This window comes from Salvelinus alpinus, chromosome 35, assembly GCF_045679555.1.
Source record: "Salvelinus alpinus chromosome 35, SLU_Salpinus.1, whole genome shotgun sequence".
Classification (NCBI taxonomy): domain Eukaryota; kingdom Metazoa; phylum Chordata; class Actinopteri; order Salmoniformes; family Salmonidae; genus Salvelinus; species Salvelinus alpinus.
The window spans coordinates 3,043,894-3,068,027 of record NC_092120.1 but is presented as its reverse complement, the minus strand read 5'-3'; the positions used below and the strand labels follow the sequence as shown (position 1 = coordinate 3,068,027).

The 24,134-nt window shown below is 42.2% G+C and overlaps 2 protein-coding genes across 6 annotated transcripts; both read right to left on the bottom strand.

The window, feature by feature from the left end:
* Positions 1–1,185: 1,185 nt before the first annotated feature.
* On the bottom strand, positions 1,186–4,994 carry LOC139564578 (BOS complex subunit TMEM147-like). Of its 3 annotated transcripts, none has more exons than XM_071384210.1 (7): positions 4,622–4,994; positions 3,920–4,036; positions 3,384–3,453; positions 2,796–2,998; positions 2,530–2,614; positions 2,244–2,365; positions 1,186–1,832 (listed from the first exon to the last, which is right to left on the bottom strand). In XM_071384210.1, exons 2-7 carry the CDS (start codon positions 3,994–3,996, stop codon positions 1,712–1,714), a joined length of 678 nt encoding a protein of 225 aa, XP_071240311.1. In that variant the 5' UTR covers positions 3,997–4,036; positions 4,622–4,994; the 3' UTR covers positions 1,186–1,711. The 3 variants fall into 3 exon arrangements, with proteins under 3 accessions (XP_071240311.1, XP_071240310.1, XP_071240312.1); XM_071384209.1 differs by having other exon boundaries at positions 4,308–4,882; XM_071384211.1 differs by lacking the exon at positions 4,622–4,994 and adding an exon at positions 4,160–4,358.
* A 1,135-nt stretch (positions 4,995–6,129) lies between these two features.
* On the bottom strand, positions 6,130–22,897 carry gapdhs (glyceraldehyde-3-phosphate dehydrogenase, spermatogenic). Of its 3 annotated transcripts, XM_071384208.1 has the most exons (12): positions 22,763–22,810; positions 20,017–20,127; positions 11,812–11,871; positions 9,553–9,649; positions 9,253–9,359; positions 8,352–8,442; positions 7,957–8,075; positions 7,736–7,817; positions 7,422–7,573; positions 6,994–7,156; positions 6,703–6,800; positions 6,130–6,557 (listed from the first exon to the last, which is right to left on the bottom strand). In XM_071384208.1, the coding sequence occupies exons 3-12, from the start codon at positions 11,838–11,840 to the stop codon at positions 6,488–6,490; spliced, it is 1,008 nt and encodes a 335-aa protein (XP_071240309.1). In that variant the 5' UTR covers positions 11,841–11,871; positions 20,017–20,127; positions 22,763–22,810; the 3' UTR covers positions 6,130–6,487. The 3 variants fall into 3 exon arrangements, with proteins under 3 accessions (XP_071240309.1, XP_071240307.1, XP_071240308.1); XM_071384206.1 differs by lacking the exon at positions 20,017–20,127 and having other exon boundaries at positions 22,763–22,897; XM_071384207.1 differs by lacking the exons at positions 20,017–20,127; positions 22,763–22,810 and adding an exon at positions 19,652–19,680.
* Between the last annotated feature and the right edge of the window lie 1,237 nt (positions 22,898–24,134).

Here is a 24,134-nt window from a genome sequence, read left to right as displayed (position 1 = left end):
ACTGGTCAACAAGTTTCTATACAGACTAGACTGGTCCACAGGTTTCTACACAGACTAGACTGGTCAACAGGTTTCTACACAGACTAGACTGGTCAACAGGTGTCTACACAGACTAGACTGGTCAACAGGTTTCTACACAGACGAGACAGGTCAACAGGTTTCTGCAAAGACTTGACTGGTCAACAGGTTTCTATACAGACCAGACTGGTCAACAGGTGTCTACACAGACTAGACTGGTCAATAAGTTTGTATGCAGACTAGATTGGTCAACAGGTGTCTACACAGACTACACTGGTCAACAGGTTTCTATAAAGACTTGACTGGTCAGCAATGTTCTACACAGACTAGACAACATGTTTCCATAAAGACTAGACTGGTCAAGAGGTTTCTATAAAGACTAGACAACAGGTTTCTACACAGACTAGACTGTCATGAAGTTTCTATACAGACTAGACTGGTCAACAGGTGTCTACACAGACTAGACTGGTCAACAGGTGTCTACACAGACTAGACTGGTCAACAGGTGTCTACACAGACTAGACTGGTCAACAGGTTTCTACACAGACTAGATTGGTCAACAGGTTTCTACAGACTAGACTGGTCAACAGGTTTCTACACAGACTAGACTGGTCAACAGGTTTCTACAGACTAGACTGGTCAACAGGTTTCTACACAGACTAGACTGGTCAACAGGTTTCTATACAGACTAGACTGGTCAACAGGTTTCTACAGACCAGACTAGTCATTTTAAGGCTAACTACAAGGGGAACAAATCTATTATCTCCGGCGTGAATTAGAAGTGGCATTCCGGTGGTAGGTGTGGAGAGGCGATTCTTTCGATTGGAAAGGCAATATGTGTGGGAATCTGGACACAAGAGTATTCATCGTTCAAGGACAAGTCCACTACTGTACAGACACCAAGTCACCATGGAAATCAGCAGAATTGGGCCCCACAGTACATAATAGGGTTTGTAGTAACAGTAGGTCAGGTGTGACAGCAAGTCAGATGTGATTTGATTATCTCCCTACACCACACATAAAGCTCTCATACGAGGAGCCCGAACTACACCTCAATGTTGAGTACAAATTTGACCTCTATCTCCTGCCTTTTGTAAATATACTATACAAAATCTAATTAAAACATTGTCTATCTTATGTAATAAGCACACTGTGCACAATCAAAAGTAGCATATTAAGTCATTTATTGGCCATTCACTCACACCTCACTAAGTTTCCATAGAGTAGGATAACCCACTGCTACCATGTTTTATGTAATCTTACGACAACATAAGTACGCCATTATGCTGCTTCAGTCATGTGATAAGCGCACCAACATTTGTATTTCATCATGTCGAATGAGATTAAATTAATATTTTTCATATCTGCAGTAATGCAGGTGAGCACACAGAGTAACAACAGTATTGTACCATCAGCTTAGATGTCAAAGTAGTTTAGTAACTACTACAACGCTTAAGAGGCATCCACTTTCATCCACTTGTTATAAATACTCAATCTACCGTACTAATTCAGCACAATAATAAATCATACATAAAAAAGTAGTATCATAACATTAAAAAAAGTCAAATCATGAATGCTCACATTCCTGCCCTCTTTCTGAGCGATACAAAATGTATCTTTGCAGGCAAAGTCTGGTTGAAAGGCCCTGTGTGTGTGTGTTAAAGACCCTCTTTGTTTGGGGTCGCAACCAGTCTCAGTTGCTGTGCACCAGTGTGACGAAGAGGAAGAGAGAACAGAGGGAGATGGATCCAGTGAGCACCGCCTTCACCAGGAGGGCTGTCCAGCTCCCCAGCAGGAACACGTGGACAAACAACCTGAGAGAAGTTAGAGGACAGAGGAGAAAATTAGTAGATGTCTATGAACAATTATTATGATGGATGTGTAGCTATGTTAATACCTATATGTCAATTGTTGACTACTATGTAACTGATTGTTGCTAACATCATATAATTACGATGGATTATGACATGAACATGGAGGCGTCATTGTTTTCAGGACCATTTCAATAATGTATTGTTTCTTTTGAAAAATAGGGGTTGGTCACCCAGACCGTTACACAACTGTAGCTATCAGTGTTTATAATGACCTCTAGCGGTGTTCAGAAAAACTTCAGTTCCCTCCCCAGAACAGATGAGCTGAAAACCAGCTCTGTAAGGGTGACCATTTCTACAGTATGCAGTTCCACAGGTCCCTTCCCTGGGTACGTTGAAGTATGTGATACTTACTCCATGAGGAAGGCCTTGTATACACACAGCCCTAGCAGTACAGTCACAGGCAGACGGAAGCTCTTCGGGAGGTCGTACCGCGTGAACATCCACACCACTGCTGCCATGGCAATATAGTGCACCTGAATTAGAACGCAACACCGAATTTCCTTAGAAACTATACTTCTACTAAGCCCTCCACAGGAAATGTAATGTTGATGAGTATTCATTATCTAAGTATTTATTGGAAGTCAAAATAAATGTCTATTTGATTCAGCAGTATAAGTGTCAGTGCAAGGGGATTTACCAGGCTGATGTTGGAGTCGAAGCTCATCTGTATGTACTTCCAGTCAAACTCAATGCCTCTGGCACCCACCCATAGAGGTATACACCTGGATGACAGGGCAAGATGATTAAATACAAGAGACACCATTGCAAATAAACATAATGGGAACTATACTAGTGAGCTTGGGTAGTGAATGACTATAATCTACACAGAAATGAATGTGAATCTGGAATGCACCCAAAGAGATTGAAAGAGAAACAGCAGGGGGACAGAGAAAGAGAATGTACCTTGACATAACAAGCTCTGCTGTGGCCCATCCCATCGCTGCCACCATGATCTTGTACTCTCCCTTCCCTGCATTTCTGGACATGACCAGATGCAGGCCCAGAAGGTCAGCTAGGTCCACCGTGGCCTTCATAAATTCACCAACAAAGTCATACACACCAGCTCCTCCCTCCCATGTGGGGAAGAATGTGGCTAGAAATAGCATCTGGAACAGAGACATTGTTCATTTTTATTTTTTATTGTCACATACACAGGATAGGTGCAGTGAAACGTCTTGTTTTACAGGGTCAGCCATAGTAGTACGGCGCCCCTGTAGCAAATTAGGGTTAATTGGCATACTCAAGGGCACATTTTCACCTTGTCGGCTCGAGTATTCAAACCAGCGACCTTTTGGTTACTAAACACTAGGCTACCTGCCACCTTATTAGTTATTACTAGTTAATATGTATCCTACTAACTAGTGGGCTACATTAGTAATCAAGCAGTTTTTAGTCTGCATCCCAATGTGATCGATCATTAGTTCCTTTGACAGAATGATGATACTTTTATTGCTTTTCAGAAAACAGACAGTTTGGACAGTCAATGCTCACCTTGCATAGCTGCACAAATAGGTAGGTAGCTCCTGCTTGAACACATCTCCAGAATGCATTGTATTCTGATCTATAATATGGATAGAGAGACGCATCTGTACACTAGAATGGTTTGAACATGGTTGCCTAGAGTGGCAGGAGGATTGGCTGACCTCTCAATCTGCTGACATTTCCATGTAGATTACATTTCACCCTCTACTATATATATATATTTAACTAGGCAAGTGAGTTAAGAACAAATTCTTATTTACAATGACGGCCTACCCCGGACGACGCTGGCCCAATTGTGCGCCGCCCTATGGGACACCCAATCACGGCCGGATATGATACAGCCTGGATTCGAAACAGGGACTGTAGTGACACCTCTTACACTGAGATGCCGTGCCTTAGACCGCGGCGCCACTCGGGAGCCCAATAAGGGTGACTAGCTAGTGTACAGATCATAAAAAAATACATGTTCAGTAGCTAAATGTACGAGGTCAACTAACAAATTAGTCTAATGCAGTTTATATAGTATGAGAGGTGCTGATATTTACAGTCCACTGCACTTGTAGGTGATAAAGTAGGGGAAATAAGCCAAGGCCAAGCAATTTCCGAAATGAAATAGCGTCATATTGCCAGGGAGTCCAACACTGGCGAATTCTCCAACGAGTCTGAAGGAATGAAGACATGATAGCTATTAGCTAGCAACAATTATTGACACAACATTAGCTAGCTAACGTTAGTTATTTAAGATTTATGAAGCATTGGAGCAGATAATCTGAAAGTAACGTTACTTGCTAGCGTCCTCTCTTCCTGCACACTCAAAATGCAAGGCCTAACATATTTATTCCCCTCGTATTACAAATTGAAATCTGTTAGATAAGTTAAATGCATAAAAATAACACGTCTAAATGAAGATCGGCACGAATCATTCAGAAATACCTGTATTTACTCAGGTTGACCGAGGGATTATTGAGATGCTAATGCTGGTTTGCTAACTCGTTGGATGAACGACGGAAACTAGTTTTCCACTAGTTACCACAGCCACAATGTCCAAAATTGGCTGTATTGTAGAAAATTCATAAAATCAAAAATGTGCGTTTTGGTATTAATTCAGGGTTAGGCATACGATTAGCAGTGTGGATTGAGTAAAGTTCCAAATCAGATTTTAAGAAGATAAATTGTAGAAATAGGCGGGATTAATAACTTCGTGGCTGTGGTAACTAGTGACGACTCGGAAACTACCAAAGTCCTACCTTTAAATGATTCCGCTATCCCTTGATGTCTCCGACCCCATCGTTCCGCTCGTTTGTTAGCGTTTTAGGACAGGTACTCAAAGAGGGTCTTGTAAAGCAAATGGACGGAACAACAGAACGGAGTCACCATGGTTAACCGTAATACTTGCAGGGCAGGACTTCGGCAGTTTCTGCAAAGATTGTTTAGTATGAAAATGTTTTAAAACTCGGTGGTTTCTGTTGTTCATGCAACGAGTAAATAGTTCATGCATCGTCGTTGACATGACAAATACAACTAATGACAATTTATAAGCTTAAGGATATTTGCAGCACTATAGCTAGCCTGGACATCCGCTATTCTTCACTGAAAAACGACGTTAGCAATAATAGCGCCATCTGGCGGCAGCAGGGCTACACTATATGTAGTAGTCTAACGTCAGAGTTAAAGGCCCAGTGCAGTCAAAAACGTGATTGTCTGTTTCAAAAATATTTCCAAACTATGAGCTTGGAATAGTACTCTGAAAACGGTCAAATTTTGATAATGCCCTTTTAGTGTAAGAGCTGTTTGAAAAGACAGCCTGAAATGTCAACCTCTTTTGGTGGGATGAAATTTTGGTCTGCTCTTGCTAAGAAACACTGTTTCTTTTTGACCATTTTAATTGAAAACAATCACAGTAAGGTACTTAATTGTTACCCAGAAATGATTTGATATTGAGATATGACTACACTGGACCTTTAAAGCTCATTGTGGTCGTTCAGGCATCCACAATGTGCAGTAGTCTAGGCTAGTCTAATTAATATAGAAATGTACAACCATGCTATAATGTCATTCCAAAATAATGGGTGTTGTGGTTTTTCATGTGAACAGTGTTGAATGCAGAAAATATACCACCTGTCATTTGGTTTACCTTATTGTGCTACAATATTTGCCACTAGATGTCTCCTGCGATTCCCGTTAGGGCAGGATAAAATAAATTTCAATAGTGGACTTCCAGATAGATTTCAGAATGCATTTGCATGTCCTTGATGGAGAGTTGACACTTGACTGAGAAACTGTCAGTCCCATAGCCTTACACCCATTAAATTCTGGCAGAAAACCTGTCTGAGAAGTCATCCAGTGCAATGTGCACAACCAGATTGGCAAATTCAATATCAATCATGTTTGACTCCTGGTCCTAGGTACCAACATGGTATGCAGACTTTTGTTCCAGCATAGTATTAAAACTGTGGCCTGGCTAAAGCATCAGCTATTAAAACTGAAGTTTAGGGAATAGCATTTGTTTCAAGATAATTTTCACAAAAACTGTGATTTTCAAATAATGCAAATGTAGATCAAATTAAGTCTAATCCTGTCATTCATGTACAAACACATTATCATACAATTGTCACTTTATAATGCATCATCTTCATGTTCTGCATCCTGTTGATTATCTTGAATGCAGATGACGACTTATTTTCCATTGTGTGAAAACATGTTCTTATAACACTGGCAAACAGGAAACATGAACAACAACAAGGCAAGACAGAGATATTTGTAAAGATTTTACAGAAGTATTATTTTTTTAGTTACAATAGCTTGTCTTTCTCACTTGACTCTTAAAGATTTCTAGTTTAACACCAATATTACATGGTAACAGCCAGTATGGAAACATCTACGGCAATGTTCTGGGAAGACACAGAAACTCATACTGTCAAGTCAAAACAGTCTCAAAGTGGGACTTTTTCGTAAAGGAAAAAACAAATACTCGTACACACAGCCTACTACAGAGACTAATTTGTGTTGTAGAGAGTGGTGGAGGGCTGGGGGTGCTAGGGTTGTGACACTGGAGGGTGTGAGTGCATGTAAAAGAGGAGGGTGGTCCCATCCCAGCTTCTGGAGCCGGAAAGTTACTCCTTAGAATGCATGTACAGCAACAGGTCAGCGACGCGGTGGCTGTAGCCGAACTCGTTGTCATACCTGGGGAAACAGACAGAGATGGTGTCATAGTTTAGTTGAGGGCTGAGAATAACCAAAAAGGGGTCCAGCGTTAGCAGGGGAGGAACTATAGAATTAGAATGAAGAATGATTGAATATTTACTCTAATTCTAAGGGAGGAACTTACCAGGAAATGAGTTTGACAAAGTTGTCGTTGAGGGAGATACCGGCGCCAGCATCAAAGATGGAGGAGTGGGTGTCTCCAATGAAGTCCGAAGACACAACCTGGTGGGACAGGAAATATGAAAAGTGAGAAACCCACCAACAGAACAGCTGCAGTATACAGAGATCTATGTAATCTAGGAGCCCTGCTTTTAAACTACAACTTATAATTGCATATCATTTCCAGTGAAATTGAGCTCTATTGCCACCTCTGCTCATCTTTCATGTTGACATACATATTTTGTAATTAACTTACAGAGTCCTCAGTGTATCCCAGGTATCCCTTCATGGGTCCTTCGGCGGCCTTCTTGACAGCCGCCTTGATCTCAGCGTAGCTGCCGGGCCGGGACAGGCGGCAGGTTAGGTCCACCACTGACACGTCAGCCACGGGCACACGGAAGGCCATGCCAGTCAGCTTGCTGACAGAGAGAGAGAGAGAAGGCTCACATCAGCACTTATATAAGCAGTATTTTTCGTCAAGCACACATCTGCATTCAGCATCTTTGATAAGTAGCAGGCACAATCACATAAATGTATGCAAACACACCCACCACAGGAGGCTGCTGAGGGGAGGATGGCTCATAATAATGGCTGGAATGGAGTCAATGAAATGTTATTGTTTGATGTCATTCCATTCATTCCAACCAGCCTCCTGTGACACACACACACACTCAAACTACTGACCCGTTGAGCTCAGGGATGACCTTGCCCACAGCCTTGGCAGCTCCGGTGGAGGCAGGGATGATGTTCTGGTGGGCACCACGGCCATCGCGCCATGCCTTGGCAGAGGGGCCGTCCACCGTCTTCTGGGTGGCGGTGTAGGCGTGGACTGTGGTCTGAGAGGACAGGAGATAGAGAAAGGGAAAGATGAGCATGGGTTCCATAGCGCCAGCGGATGTGTCAATATGGATCACAGGACAAAAAGACATTCCGATGCTCCCTGCATACTGGTCATGAAGATGCATGGAAAGACAGTCTAATGGAAGAAAAACACTGACCATGAGGGCCTCCTCGATGCCGAAGTTGTCGTGGATGACCTTAGCTAGGGGGGCCAGGCAGTTAGTGGTGCAGGATGCATTGCTGTGGATGACCAGAGAGAATTACAATAGGTCACCAACTCAGATGAATCAATTATGCTAGTGTTATTAAAGGTTGACTATTCTTGTGAAGAGTTCGCCCTTTGATCATGCATGTATTGGTCAGGAATAAAGGGACTCACCTGACGATGGTCATGCTGGAGGGGTCATACTTGTCCTCGTTGACTCCCATGACGAACATGGGGGCGTCGGGGGAGGGGGCAGACACAACCACCCGCTTGGCACCACCCTGGATGTGGGACTGTGAAAACAGAAAAGAAAACACATTGAGAAAGTCTCAAATCTTGCATGCACATCTAATACATCATATTGAATGTTTGTGTCTGGATCTGACTGGTCCTAATACACTTGAGAACTGTTGATAAAGTCTTTCGAGTTTCATAGCTTTATTTTGACAAAGTACATTAGGGTTACTTATTTGGCTGTTGCAAGGCCTTGGTGAGCGCTATAGTTATCAGTGCTTGACGGGGACACACGAGTGTCACTGTCTTCTGTCTGTCTGGGTACTGCTACTTACAGAGGCCTTGTCAATGCTGAGGAAGACTCCGGTGGATTCAACGACGTAGTCGGCACCGGCGTTACCCCATGGGATCTCATGGGGCTTCATACTAAATGGGGAGAGAGAGATATTAAGGAAAGCCTTTGACTATGTACAGACTCAGTGAGCATAGCCTTGCTATTGAGAGGCCGCCGTAGGCAGACATGGATCTCAAGAGAAGACAAGCTATGTGCACACTGCCCACAAAATAATGAGGTGGAAACTGAGATGCACTTCCTAACCTCCTACCAAATGTATGACCATAGAGACACATATTTCCCTCAGATTGCACAGACCCACATAGAATTCGAAAACAAATTCAATTTTGATAAACTCCCATATCTATTGGGTAATATACCACAGTGTGCCATCACAGGAGCAAGATTTGTGACCTGTTGCCACAAGAAAAGGGCAACCAGTGAAGAACAAACACCATTGTAAATACAACCATATTTATGTTTAGTTATTTTCCCTTTTGTACTTTCACTATTTGAACATCGTTACAACACTGTACATAGACACATTTTAAATGTCTATTCCGTTGGAACTTTTGGGAGTAACATTCAAAATGGGTGAATATTTCCTTTAAGCCTCAGTGTTATCGCTGTGAGCTGGGCCTTGCAGACAGCTGGGCCTTGCAGCCAGCCCTCAAAGGCCGATAGCAACACTGAGGAGATAATGGCCAGAGGGGTTACAGACCACTGAGGTAATACTCTATGAGCCAGGGAGAAAGGGGCACACACACGCTCAATTCCAAATCAACCTAGCCCCATAGAATGGAACTTTACTCAGACGTACAGAAACGCTGTTCCAGTGGCCCTCACACACACACACACACAGGCAAGCACGCCCGAGCACACGTGATGATGCCATCACTCACCACTGGAATACGGAGATGGAGTGGTCGTCCACAATCAGCTTCCCGTCCTCCATGCTCACCTCACCTTTGTAACGGCCGTGGGTGGAGTCATACTTGAACATGTAAACCTGTGGAGAAAGAAAATGTCAGAGAACATCAAGGTTATCAGTTCATTACACATGATGGGGTAATTGGTGCGTTTTTACAATAAATACTACCACATAAGCACACAGGTAGCTTGATCTGGCCTCTGATTAATATGGCAGGGTGCCATATTGTATGAAGGCTGTTGGTTGAGGGACTGAGAGTGACTCAGCTCACCATGTACTGCAGGTCGATGAAGGGATCGTTGATGGCAACAACTTTGATTCCCTTCTGCAGGCAGGCCCTGAGGACCAGGCGGCCAATACGGCCAAATCTGGACAGAGAGAGGGAAGAGCTGGATTCAGTACACAGACGAAGGGCGACATGGTATTGCTCCCCTAAAAACGTTCTAAAATTCCCTTGTCCGGCCTCTGTGTATTGGGACTGCTGTGAAAAATTCCAGATGATGCTAAATGAAAATGTTTTGAGTTAGGATTTACACATCATGTGGTGAGTGAAGAAATGTGTGTGTACTTAGTCGTGTGACTCTGTTGTACGTGCGTTGGCGTGCTTTCCTTGGGGTGCTGGTTTACAGTGTAATCCTCATTATCTGTTCACAGTGCTGTCCTCCTCTTCCCATCTAACACTACTGACTCCCCTCAACACCACACCTTCTGGCGCCGGTTGCACAAGTTGGTCGTAACTCTACGTCCAAGGTAAAACATGCTCTATGCTGGACCTAAAAATGATACCTGTTACACCGCCCTTCTATGAGCTATGCCTGGCAGAGATTCTACACCTAGTAGGGAGCAGGCGTTAAATTGGGAATCTTCTTTCATGACATGCTCTGAAAATCTATATTTTCAAAAGGATGCGAGTCTCGTGTTCATATTTCACAACCTCTGCGGGCTTTTGGAGTTTCCTATGAGTGAGTCAATAATACACTTGACTTATGTTACAGACCATGCTGAATGTGTCTGATCAGATATTAGCAAATGAATAGCTGAGCTGCAACCTCCACTTATTTGCCCAACCAGAGATCAAATAACCAAATACTGTATACAACAGAGATTCTGTGAAACAAAATCACATTGATTGATCAGACAAGTCAAAGGCTTTTCATGGGGATATAGCCTTGGCTACTACGCCAGTGAAGAGCAAAAATAACCCCCCTGTTATACTAGGCCAGTGTAGGCTACATAACATGCTAGCAAAATGTTCTGATAACACTATTAGATGAGCAAACTAGACTAAAGATTATCATCATGAACACTCACCTCAACTGGGTAACATTTTCCCAGCCTAATTGTCACCAAATATCCAAATGGAGATACAGTGAAAACAAAAATCTGACATTCATTAATTATCAAGACGAGTCCCCATGCTTGTCTCAAAGCAGTGAGATGGCGCTGTCCCAATCATAACGGTGATGAAATTATAGTTGACCACACACATCGTTACTTTAAAGTATTTCAATTAATTTATTCCAATATTTTCGTAATTTAGTGATATTCATTCCCACAGTAATTATTGATTGACCCATCCAGATGTGGTTTAGAAAACATGCATGCATAGCGGTGGGCTTTGCGAAGTGATGGGACATGCCTCGCAAAGTTCAGAACTGTCACGATGTCACGTTCCTGACCTTATTTCCTTTGTTCAGTCTTTGTTTAGTTGGTCAGGACGTGAGCTGGGTGGGCATTCTATGTTATGTTTTTGTATGTTAGGTTTATTGTTTGGCCTAATATGGTTCTCAATCAGAGGCAGGTGTTTGTCATTGTCTCTGATTGGGAACCATATTAAGGTTGCCTGTTTTCACTGTTTGTTTGTGGGTGATTGTTGCCGTGTCTGTGTTTGTTCGCCACACGGTATTGTTTTCGTTCATTTGTTCACGTCGTTTTGTATTTTGTCAGTGTTCTGTTTGTTGGATCATCATTAAAATTCTTCATCATGAACATTTACCACGCTGCGCCTTGGTCCTCCTCTCTTCCACCTAACGACGAGCGTGACGCACGATGATGGTAACAGCCTAGCAACCATCAGTATGAAGCATCAAATCTCATGAACGGCCATTGCTTACGCCGGACTTAGCTACGACTAAATTCTGATCCCAAAGTTGGACGTAGCTACGCCCGAACTAGCATTTAAGGCCAACTTCTTTAACACCCAACTGGTGCAACTGGCCCCTGATGACAACCACAAGCTCTGTGGGGGCCGACAGATACCCATAGGAAAACGACCAATGTCTGTTCAGTGTTCATTGTTTGCTGCTCCCAAATGTGACTTACACCATAGAGCTTTCAGTGTGTTTTGCAATTGCTTTGCACCTTTATATTGCTTCATAGCCTGTTATTATTACATAACTAGTCTTAACTGGGGCTGGATATCTTCTGTTGGTGCACATGAGTCATTTCCCATTTTTTGAATGGCAGTGTTTAACACCTTTTCTGATAAATATGCAACAATTTGTATATTAGAGGTGAATGTAATACCCACCCGTTGATTCCAACACAGAGGTCTGACATAGTTGCTGTTGATTGGGTTGTAGTGGTGAACCTGAAACAAGAAGACATTAGAAAACATTAGGAAGCGTATTGCAACAAAAGTGTCTCTCCCTGTAGAAACAGCAGTCTTGCAAATGTACAGCTTTCACAAAGAGGGTAGGCCTAACTAACACTGAAGTTTTCCACGCCGTCTATTCTCACAGAGCACAGTGCCTAGAATCTGCAATCAATCTTTTTTTCTATAACAGCAGAGAAAGTAGTGCAAAAGTTTATTTGTCCAGTTATATAACTGCAGTTAGCTAAGTCAAACACTTGTTCTGCTATGTAGTGCAGGCCTAGGTGGCCTTGTGCTGGGAGGTGTAGGCTAGATTTGTGTCCCTAACTTGGCTATGGAAGGCTCCATTGTCTCCAGGCCTGTTTAACATGCCAGACAGAGACCAGAGACTTGAGGAACTGAAGCAACAGGCCCAGACTTCCTATTCAGAGGACTTCCTTTCTGTAGACTCCAGGGGAAACCAGCCCAGTATGAAACAAACACTGGGTTCTGGGCTCCTCCCTTGTAACCTGTCTGAATCCACAGGGGATATAAATCAGTAGCTCTCCTGTCCTCCGCAATGTTAGCTCTCACTGTATTACCAGCCTGAAGGCCTGTGGTGCCAGGCCAGTCTCATTACTTTCCAGAGGCTACGGTGTGTAAGGAATGACAAAACACAGCCTTCCACTTTAACCTTCTGGTTTAATAGGAGACTAGGCTATTTGTCTACTTTGACTTCTCCAATGGTCCATATTGGAGGATTGGACACAGACATGCCTTTCTGTTCTCAGCTCAACTTGCCTGGAAACGTATAAATATGAGCCTTGGGTAGTGCCTAGTTTTCAGTGACAATCTGTATTGTGATCATATGCACATTACTTTATGGGCAAGCTGCTGCATGTGTGGTATTTCTGACAGAGTGAGTGGCTGTGCAGGAGCATGTTGAGGTTTCTAAAGACACTGAGATAGGCTATTGGTTATGTAAGAGAGACAGACATGTCTACTAAACAAAAAAGAGGGAGGGTTGGAACATAGTCAAGCATGTAACCTCATCAGCCCTATAAGGACTGGAGAGGGAGAGGAGTCAAACAGAGATATTTTTGTGGAGGAAGGGACCATTAGCCAGAGACACAGGAAGCAGATTTGTGTGTGAACAAGATAGATATGAGACACTTCCTGTAACAACAAAGCAAGTTATTACAGCTGAGACAAATAAGGCGTTATAGTTTAACTCTGTCTTTACATACTGTTTGAGCAAGCCAAAGATAAATGTTCAACCAAATTATGTAGCCTAGCAAAACAAGTGTTGGTTAGCAATCTGAAGGTAATATGAGGTCGGGAGAGGTTTGAACACTTTTGAGGCAAAACTTGCAAAATACAGTTGGCCAATAACATCAATGTCAGGTACGTGATGGAGGATGGACTGCAAAACAGTAAGTTACTACCTTTGGCTAACACAAAGTGATGCAACAATCAGGAAATTCCTGCTTCTTCATTTTGCATCGATGAAAACGTTTGTTGGAAATTGATGTGGCAAACTCTTGTGAATATCAATGTAGAAACAATGCTGTTTAAACAAGTCATAGCCCTGGGCTATAGATCTTTCAATGCATCATATTTACCATAATCTGCTTTGCTCTATATGTGACATTTAAACCAATAAAGCAAATGACAGACTCATTATTAATCAATTTCAACTGAAAAATAAACTGTTTTCTTTTCAACAAAGGAGACTATTGATTTGTCCTAGTCTGCCATGATGACAGATAGGGATTTTGGCTGCACATGGAGGTCCAATTAGGTCCAATCTAACAGGACTAAAATAACATTTAGGTATATAAAAAAAATCCATGACCATGTCCAGTTCAAAGGAAAGGTAAATGTGGTTTGTTTCTTCTCTCAAGTTAGGATAAATCATTAGGCCATAACCTAGCCTCGCTGTAACCTTTTATTTTTATTTGATTTATTTCACCTTTATTTAACCAAGTAGGCCAGTTGAGAACAAGTTCTCATTTACAACTGCGACCTGGCCAAGATAAAGCAAAGCAGTTCGACACAAACAATAACACAGAGTTACACATGGGATAAACAAACGTACAGTCAATGACACAATAGAAAAATCTATATACAGTGTGTGTGCAAGTGTAGTAAGATTAGGGAGGTAAGGCAATAAATAGGCCATAATGGTGAAATAATTACAATTTAGCATTAACACTGGAGTGATAGATGAGCAGAAGATGAATGTGTAAGTAGAGATACTGGGGTGCAAAGGAGCCCCCAAAAAATAACAATATGGGGATGAGGTAGTTGGTGGGCTATTTACAGATGAGCTGTGTACAGGTGCAATGATCGGTGAGCTGCTCTGACAGCTGATGCTTAAAGTTAGTGAGGGAGATATAAGTCTCCAGCTTCAGTGATTTTTGCAATTCGTTCCAGTCATTGGCAGCAGAGAACTGGAAGGAAAGGCGGCCAAAGGAGGAGTTGGCTTTGGGGATGACCAGTGAAATATACCTGCTGGAGCGCGTGCTACGGGTGGGTGCTGCTATGGTGACCAGTGAGCTGAGATAAGGTGGGGCTTTACCCAGCAGAGACTTGTAGATAACCTGGAGCCAGTGGGTTTGGCGATGAATATGAAGCGAGGGGCAGCCAACGAGAGCATATAGGTCGTAGTGGTGGGCAGTATTTGGGGCTTTGGTGAGAAAACGGATGGCACTGTGAAAGACTACATCCAATTTGCTGAGTAGAGTGTTGGAGGCTATTTTGTAAATGACGTCGCCGAAGTCAAGGATTGGTAGGATAGTCAGTTTTACGAGGGTATGTTTGGCAGCATGAGTGAAGGAGGTTTTGTTGTGAAATAGGAAGCTGATTCTAGATTTAACTTTGGATTGGAGATGTTTGATGTGAGTCTGGAAGGAGAGTTTACAGTCTAAACAGACACCTAGGTATTTGTAGTTGTCCACATATTCTAACTCAGAACCTTCCAGAGTAGTGATGCTAGACGGGCGGGCGGGTGCAGGCAGCAATCGGTTGAAGAGCATGCATTTAGTTTTACTTGCATTTAAGAGCAGTTGGAGGCCACGGAAGGAGAGTTGTATGGCATTGAAGCTCGTCTGGAGGTTTGTTAACACAGTGTTCAAAGAAGAACCCTGGACAGATAGGCTATATTAGAGTCATGGCTAGAAGGGATCCAGCTTTTGTCAAATTAACATCAAAAGTAGATTTATTTTACAACTCTAATCCTTTCCCTTACCGTAACCTAATTCTCCTAACCTGCTGCGCAAGCTTTCCTAATCAGTTACGAATAGTCAAATCTGATGTTCATTTGACAAAATCTGGATCCCTTCTAGCCATGACCCTATATGAAGGGAGTCCCAGTTATCCTCCATTAGCTTTTCCACTCTGAGTGGAGGGTCACCGAAATGGAAGCACAGAAACAATCCATACACGGGACAGAACTAGTACTGAACTCTCCGAGCATTAGGCTAGACTAGTACGGACAAAGCCCTTGGGGCTAAAACACCTCAAACCAATCGAAGCAACACTTTAGACAATCAACTCAAAATAGCTATAAATAGGCTTTTCCAACGGATTGTCCGGTTGTCTAATGTCTAGCACCCGTTTCAAACTGTCTGGGTGTAGGCTATAACGTGAGGGTTATGCAAAAGCAACATATGAACAAGGCAGTTAACCCACTGTTCCTAGGCCATCATTGAAAATAAGAATTTGTTCTTAACTGACTTGCCTAGTTAAATAAAGGTAAAATTAAAAAATATCCTCAATAGATGATTTATTTACCTGGTTAACTAAGTGTAGTAAGCTATGCAACACTACATAGGCTACATATTTAATTGGACTAGTGTCATAAGGTCAAGTACCTTACTGAATATGCTTAGAATCTGTAGTATCCTCCTATGAGCAATAAGTCAAAAAACTCCTTAGGACTCCCCTCTCCACAGCTTGCAGGCCTCTATGTAAGACTGCTGTGCAGCAGCAAGGTAGGATTTAGCGCAGTCTTTGAAATGACACACAAGATTGCCCTTGCATCTGGTTGGTGTAACGTTAGACAACTTGATAATCTGTGCCTGTGTGAGTTTGTGTGCCTGTATGCCTGTGTGTGTGGCTCCCACTGCACCGCAATTTACCCAGATGGCTTATCCTAATCTGCCTGTTCCTCCAGCCTGTGGTCTTTTTAAAGAGCCCCAGAATGCACTGCGTATGCTGCCTGGATTGACTGGCCAATAATGAGCCGACTGGGCCAAGCTCACAGTGAATCCTCCTCACATAATGCAGTCACACTGACTACAAATGCATGGCATCTGTGCCTCAACTCCATTCACTGCACCAGTGGGGAATTAAAAGTACTAGTCTGGAGCTTGAAATTTTCAGTAACATTGAAAGTTTGGATTAGTACATTAAAAAGATGTCATCAAGTTTGACTGTCAGGCCATATTCAATTCTCCTTGCCACACAGGCATCATAAATTGACCCAGCCATTAGTGATACAGGCAAGCAGGCTGAGAGGCAGTCAGAGAAGGCTCCATGTTAGTATCGGGTTCTCACATTCCTCCCTCCTTTATATTCTGTTCACACCTTCCCTCTCTCCCCCTTCAGCTGCAGTATGGTCCAATCCACATATCAAGTCCACTGCACTAGTTCTATCACCTTCATTTTGTTTCTTGAGAAAAACAGAGTAGACAAGCCTCACGCCTGTCTTGTCAAGGCTGCTGTGGTCTACAAAAGAAAATGTCAGTGGGTTCTGTTATTGTGTCTGTGTGTACTATTGTCTGAAGTACTACCACCCCTCTTTTGGTCTCAAGAGTACGCAAGTGGGCTGACAAATATAATCCTTTGTCGAGGGGACCAATCAATACTGGACTTGTGTCCTGGATGCCTCAAGATGTCAAACGACCTTCAATTAAGAGCTGAACTGTGGAGGAATTCAACAGGCGCAGGCTGGTGGCAACATGGTGGTGACTCTTAGCACAGACAAATGGCCACTGTGTTTATACAGGCCTATAGGATCCACCTCTGCTTCTGACTCAACCTCAATCAATTATCTGCCTGTTCTACTGAAAACGGACACACAACGTCAGGTGAAAATTAACATCTCCATACCAACACCCCATGATCAAGTTCCAAACACTGAAAAGAGTAGGCCCATGTTTTTCTGATTGTGTCATTCAAGCAAAAGATTGAGCATGAGCCATGGTATTTTTTAGGGCTGGCACAATTACTGTATAACGTTGAACCGATGGTTATTGATGAAGACGGTCATGAAAATAAAATAACCTTCATAAGCATAAAAAATATATACAGTACCAGTCAAAAGTTAGACACACCTACTCATTCAAGGGTTTTTCATATTTTCTACATTGTAGAATAGTGAAGACATCAAAACTATGAAAAAAACATATGGAATGATGTAGTAACCAAAAAAGTATTAAACAAACAAAAATGACAGCTTTGCATACTCTTGGCATTCTCTCAACCACCTTCATGAGGTAGTCACCTGGAATGCTTTTTCAACAGTCTTGAAGGAGTTCCCACATATGCTGAGCACTTGTTGGCTGCTTTTCCGTCACTCTGCAGTCCAACTCATCCCAAACCATCTCAATTGGGTTGAGGTCGGGTGATTGTGGAGGCCAGATCATCTGATGCAGCACTCCATCACCCTCCTTGGTCAAATAGTCCTTACACAGCCTGGAGGTGTGTTGGATCATTGTCCTGTTGAAAAACAAATGATACTCCCGCTAAGGCAAACCAGATGGGATGGCGTATCACTGCAGAATGCTGTGGTAGCCATGCTGGTTAATTGTCTCTTGAATTCTAAATAAATCACTGACTGTGTCACCAGCAAAGCACCCCCACACCTCCCCCATGCGTCACGGCGGGAACCACACATGCAGAGATCATCCGTTCACCTACTCTCTGTCTCACAAAGACATGGGTGTTTGGAACCAAAAATGTCAATTTTGGACTCATCAGACCAAAAAACAGATTTCCACCGGTCTAATGTCCATTGCTCGTGTTTCTTGGCCAAAGCAAGTCTCTTCCTATTGATGTCTTTTAGTAGTGGTTTCTTTGCAGCAATTCGACCATGAAGGCCTGATTCACGCAGTCTCCTCTGAACAGTTGATGTTGAGATGTGTCTCTTACTTGAACTCCGTGAAGCATTTATTTGGTCTGCAATCTAAGGTGCAGTTAACTCTAATGAACTTACCTTCTGCAGCAGAGGTAACTCTGGGTCTTCCATTCCATTGGCGGTCCACATGAGACAGTTTCATGTCTTAAAGTAATGGACTGTCATTTCTCTGCTTATTTGAGCAGTTTTGTCATAATATGGACTTGGTCTTTTACCAAATAGGGCCATCTTCTGTATACCACCTCTACCTTGTCGCTACACAACTAATTGGCTCAAACTCATTAAGAAAGAAAGAAATTCCACAAATTAACTTTTTAGGAGTTAGGAAAATTTCAATTGGCTCAGAACAGGGCATTAGAGCTGGCCCTTGGATGTACACAGAGAGCTAATATTAATAATATGCATGTCAATCTCTCCTGGCTGAAAGTGGAGGAGAGATTGACTTCATCACTACTTTTATTTATGAGAGGTATTGATATGTTGAATGCACTAAGCTGTCTGTTTAAACTACTGACACACAGCTCGGACACCCATGCATACCACATGAGACATGCCACAAGAGGTCTCTTCACAGTCCCCAAGTCCAGAACAGACTATGAGAGGAACACAGTACTACATAGAACCATGACTACATGGTACTCTATTCCACATCAAGTAACTGACACAAGCAGTACAATTAGATAAAAAAAACCCAGATAAAACACCTTTTGGAACAGCGGGGACTGTGAAGCAACACAAACACATGCATACACACACACGATAACATACACATGGATTTAGTACTGTAGATGTGTGGTAGTGATGGAGTAGGGGCCTGAGGGCACACAGTGTATTGTAAAATCTGTGAATATATTGTAATATTTTTTAAAACTGTATAAAATGCCTTAATTTTGCTGGACCACAGGAAGAATAGCTGCTGCTTTGGCAGCAGCTAATGGGGGATCCATAATAAATACAAATACAAACAAGGCACACATGTTAATTGAAATGCATTCCAGGTGACTACCTCATGAAGATGGTTGAGAGAATGCCAAGAGTGTGCAAAGCTGTCAAGGCAAAGGGTGGCTACCTTGAAGAATCTCAAATTTAAAATATATTTGGATTTGTTCAACACGTTGTTGGTTACTACATGATTCCATATGTGTTATTGTATAGTGTTGATGTCTTCACTGTTATTCAACAATGTAGAAAATAGTAAAAATAAAGAAAACCCTTGAATGAGTAGGTGTGTCCAAACCTTTGACTGGTACTGTATATACATTTAAATGTTTTGGTGTGTGGAAAAAACAGCTGACTGAAAACAGGAGAGCTGGGCATTCATGCGGTTGACTCTGTTTCTGCTGTAACATGGACTCTACAACTTAATTCAACTTTGTTGCTCCTTTCTGAAACAAGCAAGATGCTGTAGCAAACTAATCTTTGGTTGCCTAGGTGATTCCCCCCTCCCATCAGCAGAACATACCAGTCAGGAGACGAGGATAAAATGTGAGTCTTATATCTATTCTGGTGACAGCGGTCATTTGGTTGACCAATAACCGCCATCCAAAATTCCATGACCTGACCGTCATATCCCTAGGTGTATTGACCATCATACCAATAATATTTCATAGCAAAGTATTCAAAATGCCTGGGGGAACAAATCTCAATAATGAGTACTTTGTTTCAAACATCCACCATGGTAGTTGTCTGTTCCAAGTCTGTCTAGCCAATCAATCAAGTGCTGTGGGGCTACTCCTCTGTTGGGGTGTAGCCGTCCACCCCTCCACTCACCCAGACAGGCAATGGTACACAGCTACAGCACCAACCCAATTACTGGGGAGAAACAGGGTGCCTGTAGTAAGTGGGTCATTCACCCCAGGGGCATACAGATACCCACTCAGGCAGAAAATGTCCCAGACAATGGGACAAAAATAAAGTGGGTGCAGTGTGGGAGCGTCTCAATATGGAAGCGTTTATGAACGAGTTGGCCTTTTACTACGGTATTCACAAAAATGCTGGCAATCAAGAAACAAAGCAAAAACCTGTGTGCGGCTGTGTTGAGGGATGAGGCAGATGGAGACCATTCCTGTTAGCAGAGCCTGGGAGCCATTTTGAGGAAGTGCTGTGTCATACCACCACGTCCATTTAGTGTGCTGCACACAGGAAGAATGACACACAACCAGGCAAATATGATGCAAGAGGCAGGCTGAGTAATTGTAGGTAATAATATATAGATTTACAATGTAATAACAACAAATATACTATCAACCAGTGTTGTCACTTGCATAGAGAGAGAGAGAGCACACTGTAACCTCTGTTGACCTCTACAAGCTGTCTTAACCTCAGCAGAGAGAGAGAATGAAAACGTGCTGCCTCACACACACCCTCTCACTGGCATTTTCTACATTCCCAGGCATGTCTTGTATTGATTGTAGCTCAGTAGTTTTCCACTGTTGAGACCTGAGCCATGAGGGGCAGGCCCTGATACTAGAGACTGAAGACACAGCTCAGTACTCACCATTCAACCTGCTCACTGACTGCCACGCCCCTTTGGAAAATAAACTACATTAAGTCTCACACAAACCTACATCTAGAATATTATTTTCAGTAAATCAATGTATCAAACCTTTTGTGTATTTATGAAACATCAAACATGATTACCTAAAAGAAATCCACTTATGGTCAAAAGCATGTTTTTCAAGATCATTCTGATTTGTTTGGAAATAATCAGATCTTATTGCCTGCAGCTAAACTATAGTATGTGGGCTAATCTCAAATACATAAAATTAACCTCTGTATAGCCTACTGGTTCTCATCTGAGAATGTTATCAGTCTAATATGGTTGGACAGCTGTCATCAGAGAGCAGCATGATATCCAGTCCTCCTCTACAAGCCTCAGGACCAGCCAGCCTCAGCACCTTGCCTCTTTACTGTCACATGACTGCCCTCACTGCAGACAGCCAGTCAACTCACGCCACTAAATATCACATCATCAAGGCCTAGTAATAGACTAACGTAGTCAGCTTTGTCTGGACAAAACCAGACACTAACAATACAGGTATAAAGAACACACTGATATGATTCTTCACACACATGTACTGTAAATAATGGTGGGGGAAATATCTCCATGGTAACCTCAAGGTGATGGTAAGTGCATACCAAAAAAAGGAAAGCGCATTGAGCAGGTCAGAGAGAGGGAGTAGAGTTTGAGGGAACCACCTCTTTTTACCCAGGAAGAGACTGGCCGTGTTCGACATTGCAGGCGACTTTAAAGGAAAGTCGAGACTGGCTGATTAACTTGCATCATATATAACTATTCAATATTATTTGTAAATCAGTCAGTCAGTCTCAATTTTCCCATGATACATCACAGTTTTGATTAACTCGAACACGGCCATTGAGTCAGCTGCAGGCACGTTCAAGCAGGAAAATAGGACTAGGCCTTATTTATAGTCACACGACCTAACCAGTACATCATCAGCTTGTTTACATTAGGCCTATGCAATCAATGTCATTAGCAGTTATTCTTCCAGAATGATAATTGACACAGTGTGCATAAATATCAGCAGGCCAAACTAGATAAATGAGCAGTTTACTGATGATGATGTGCATTACATATTTTTACTTTAAAATCACTTCATTTTGAAATATATAATTATTTCAACATTTCTAACATGCCATTTTTCTGTCCTTTTAGATGAGGAATAATTTTATATCCAGAAAATGATAATAAGTGTTTTATGAGTGAGGCAACTAAAGCAGCAGGGAATCAGTCACTCTTTATGGCATCTCCTGGAAAATAGGCCGGGTCTGTAAAATGACCTTACAGTATGATATGACCTTCACCATCGCAGTGATGAAAAAGGCCCATAGTCTGGAGATGGCTGCCTCTCCATCCTCCATAGTGACACCGAGCCGAAACCTGTTGTTCCTGTCTTTGCAAACGGTTGACATCTTGATTAAAGTATGTATATTTTAGCAACTAATACAATTTGCAACAATTCGGAAAGAGTAACCTAATCGGTAGGCACATTGATGCGACACACCGCACCATTGCTTCCACCTTCAGAGAAAGAACATCACTGGAACAATACAATTAATCTTCAATTATCATTAATCTCATCCCCGGCTCAATTTTGCTACATTTTTTTGTTTAGATTTATCATTTCGACGGTAACGTTCTAGAATGCCATGACGCAATCAAAAGAATTCATCATGAGTATGTGGTGAGGCACGTAGCTAGCTAGAGCAACATTTCTGGGATTTCCTGTAGTCATCTATGCCAGAACTCTTGATTTACACCGACCATTTGATACAACTATTTAGGTTCATGAAGACATAATCTAGACGTTGCATGAAGCCACAGTATTCGTTGTCAACAGTCTTCCGCAAAATGCATCATCGTTCAAACTACAGTGTCACGTAACCTCGGCACATTTTGCCTTCTAATGAATGAATAATGCATTATCTTGTTGTTCTCACTAAATGCTCAACTCGTGTCTTAATAAACAAGATTTGTACGTGCTATGCATTAGTTAGCAAACTACACGTTATATTTTCAGAAATTGTTGTACAGAAACGCGAATTATTACACAAGGCCATGGGCGCATCTTTTCCCCGCCTCCATCATTTATTTCCTGGCTTTGTAATGTTAAAGAGAAAGGAGAGGCTCAAAAGTATCTACTGCTACACCATTACAACGGCATTCAAAAAACACAAAGCCACATATTAAGCAATAAGTATTACAATTATTGTTGTATAATAACCCCTTTTGTCGTTCATGCCTACCTTGAGGGGAGATGCTGCAGTGTCTGTGCAAACTGTGAGTACGGATTTCCGAATTTATAGCAGACACGTGACACGAGCATTGGTCTAATCGCCCTGGAAACATGACGTCACATTATCTTTTGCTGGGGCACGGCTGCTATGGAAACCATAGAGAAACTGGGGATGTTGCCAAACCATGGGAGGATATTGGGATCCTCCCATGGTTTGGCGACATCCCCAGTTTCTGCAGATTTTTCTGCAGATTTTTTAAAGATGTAACTTTTATTTAACTAGGCAAGTCAATTATGAACAAATTCTTATTTACAATGACAGCCTACACCGGACAAACATGGCGCCAATTGTGCGTCGCCCTACGGGACTCCCAATCACGGCCAGTTGTGATATAGCCTGGAATCGAACCATGGTGTCTGTAGTGCCTTAGACCACTGCGCCACTCGGGAGCCTGATGATGCATCAATATGCAAGAGTATTTAGAAATATAATCAAAATATGCTACGAATGTTTGTTTTTTTATGGACAGAAATTTAAATTAGTATTTTATATTATTTTCACACACGGAACCATAACCATAATAACGGATCATTAATGGCAAAGTCGTTAGTTTGCATAATTTGATGGAAAAATCTGAGTACTGCTCTAAAATTCCACATGCTGCAGCACGTGACTATCTGGGCTAGTGTTCTGCAGAGCATCCGGCTGCTGGGCTACGTGAGATATGATGCGTGCCTCTGTGGAAACCCCATGGATGAAAACCGTCTGAGACCACATTTTGATTGATGAATCATCATCCCTCCATTGTAGTTACACACGATCTCAATGTAATAGCGAATTTAACTAATCTAATTTCCCAGTGTAAAATAATATCTCTGGGGAAAAAACATTTAAAATATATAATTATTTTATGGTAACTGGGATACCTATTCAGTTGCACAATTGAATGCGTTCAACTGAAATGTATCTTCCGCATTAAACACTACCCTACCCGAGTGTGTTCTGCCTCACTCGTCATCGGCGCACGGGGAACAGATATTGTTGGGGGTTAACTGCCTTGCTCAAGGGCAGAACGGCAGATCTTTCCACCTTGCCGGCTCGGGGATTCGAACCTGCGACTTTTTGGTTACTGGCCTAAAGCTCTTAACCGCTATGGTAGTATGCTACCTAAACGTTGAGTTTTTAAATCGACTAGATTCCTCTCTAATCTGACTGAACAGTGTGTATATTAAATGTTACATCACATATGGTGAGTTGCGTAAAAATATATGTATACGAATAATAATGTGAAGCTGTCAAACCATAGTCGTGTCAAACGTTGAACACGTTGTAGCCTACTTTTCTCAATGGCGCCATCGTGCGTTGAAATGACCTAAAAGGA

Coding starts and splice junctions, on each gene's coding strand:
- gapdhs (XM_071384206.1), bottom strand. CDS start 22,842: ATGCTCGTGTCACGTGTCTGCTATAAATTCGGAAATCCGTACTCACAG. Junction 7,574..7,735: donor GCATCGAGGAGGCCCTCATG/GTCAGTGTTTTT, acceptor CTGTCCTCTCAG/ACCACAGTCCACGCCTACAC. Junction 6,801..6,993: donor TGGGATACACTGAGGACTCT/GTAAGTTAATTA, acceptor CTGTCCCACCAG/GTTGTGTCTTCGGACTTCAT.
- LOC139564578 (XM_071384210.1), bottom strand. CDS start 3,996: ATGACGCTATTTCATTTCGGAAATTGCTTGGCCTTGGCTTATTTCCCC. Junction 3,454..3,919: donor ACCTACAAGTGCAGTGGACT/GTAAATATCAGC, acceptor TCCATATTATAG/ATCAGAATACAATGCATTCT. Junction 1,833..2,243: donor TACAAGGCCTTCCTCATGGA/GTAAGTATCACA, acceptor AACTTCTCTCAG/GTTGTTTGTCCACGTGTTCC.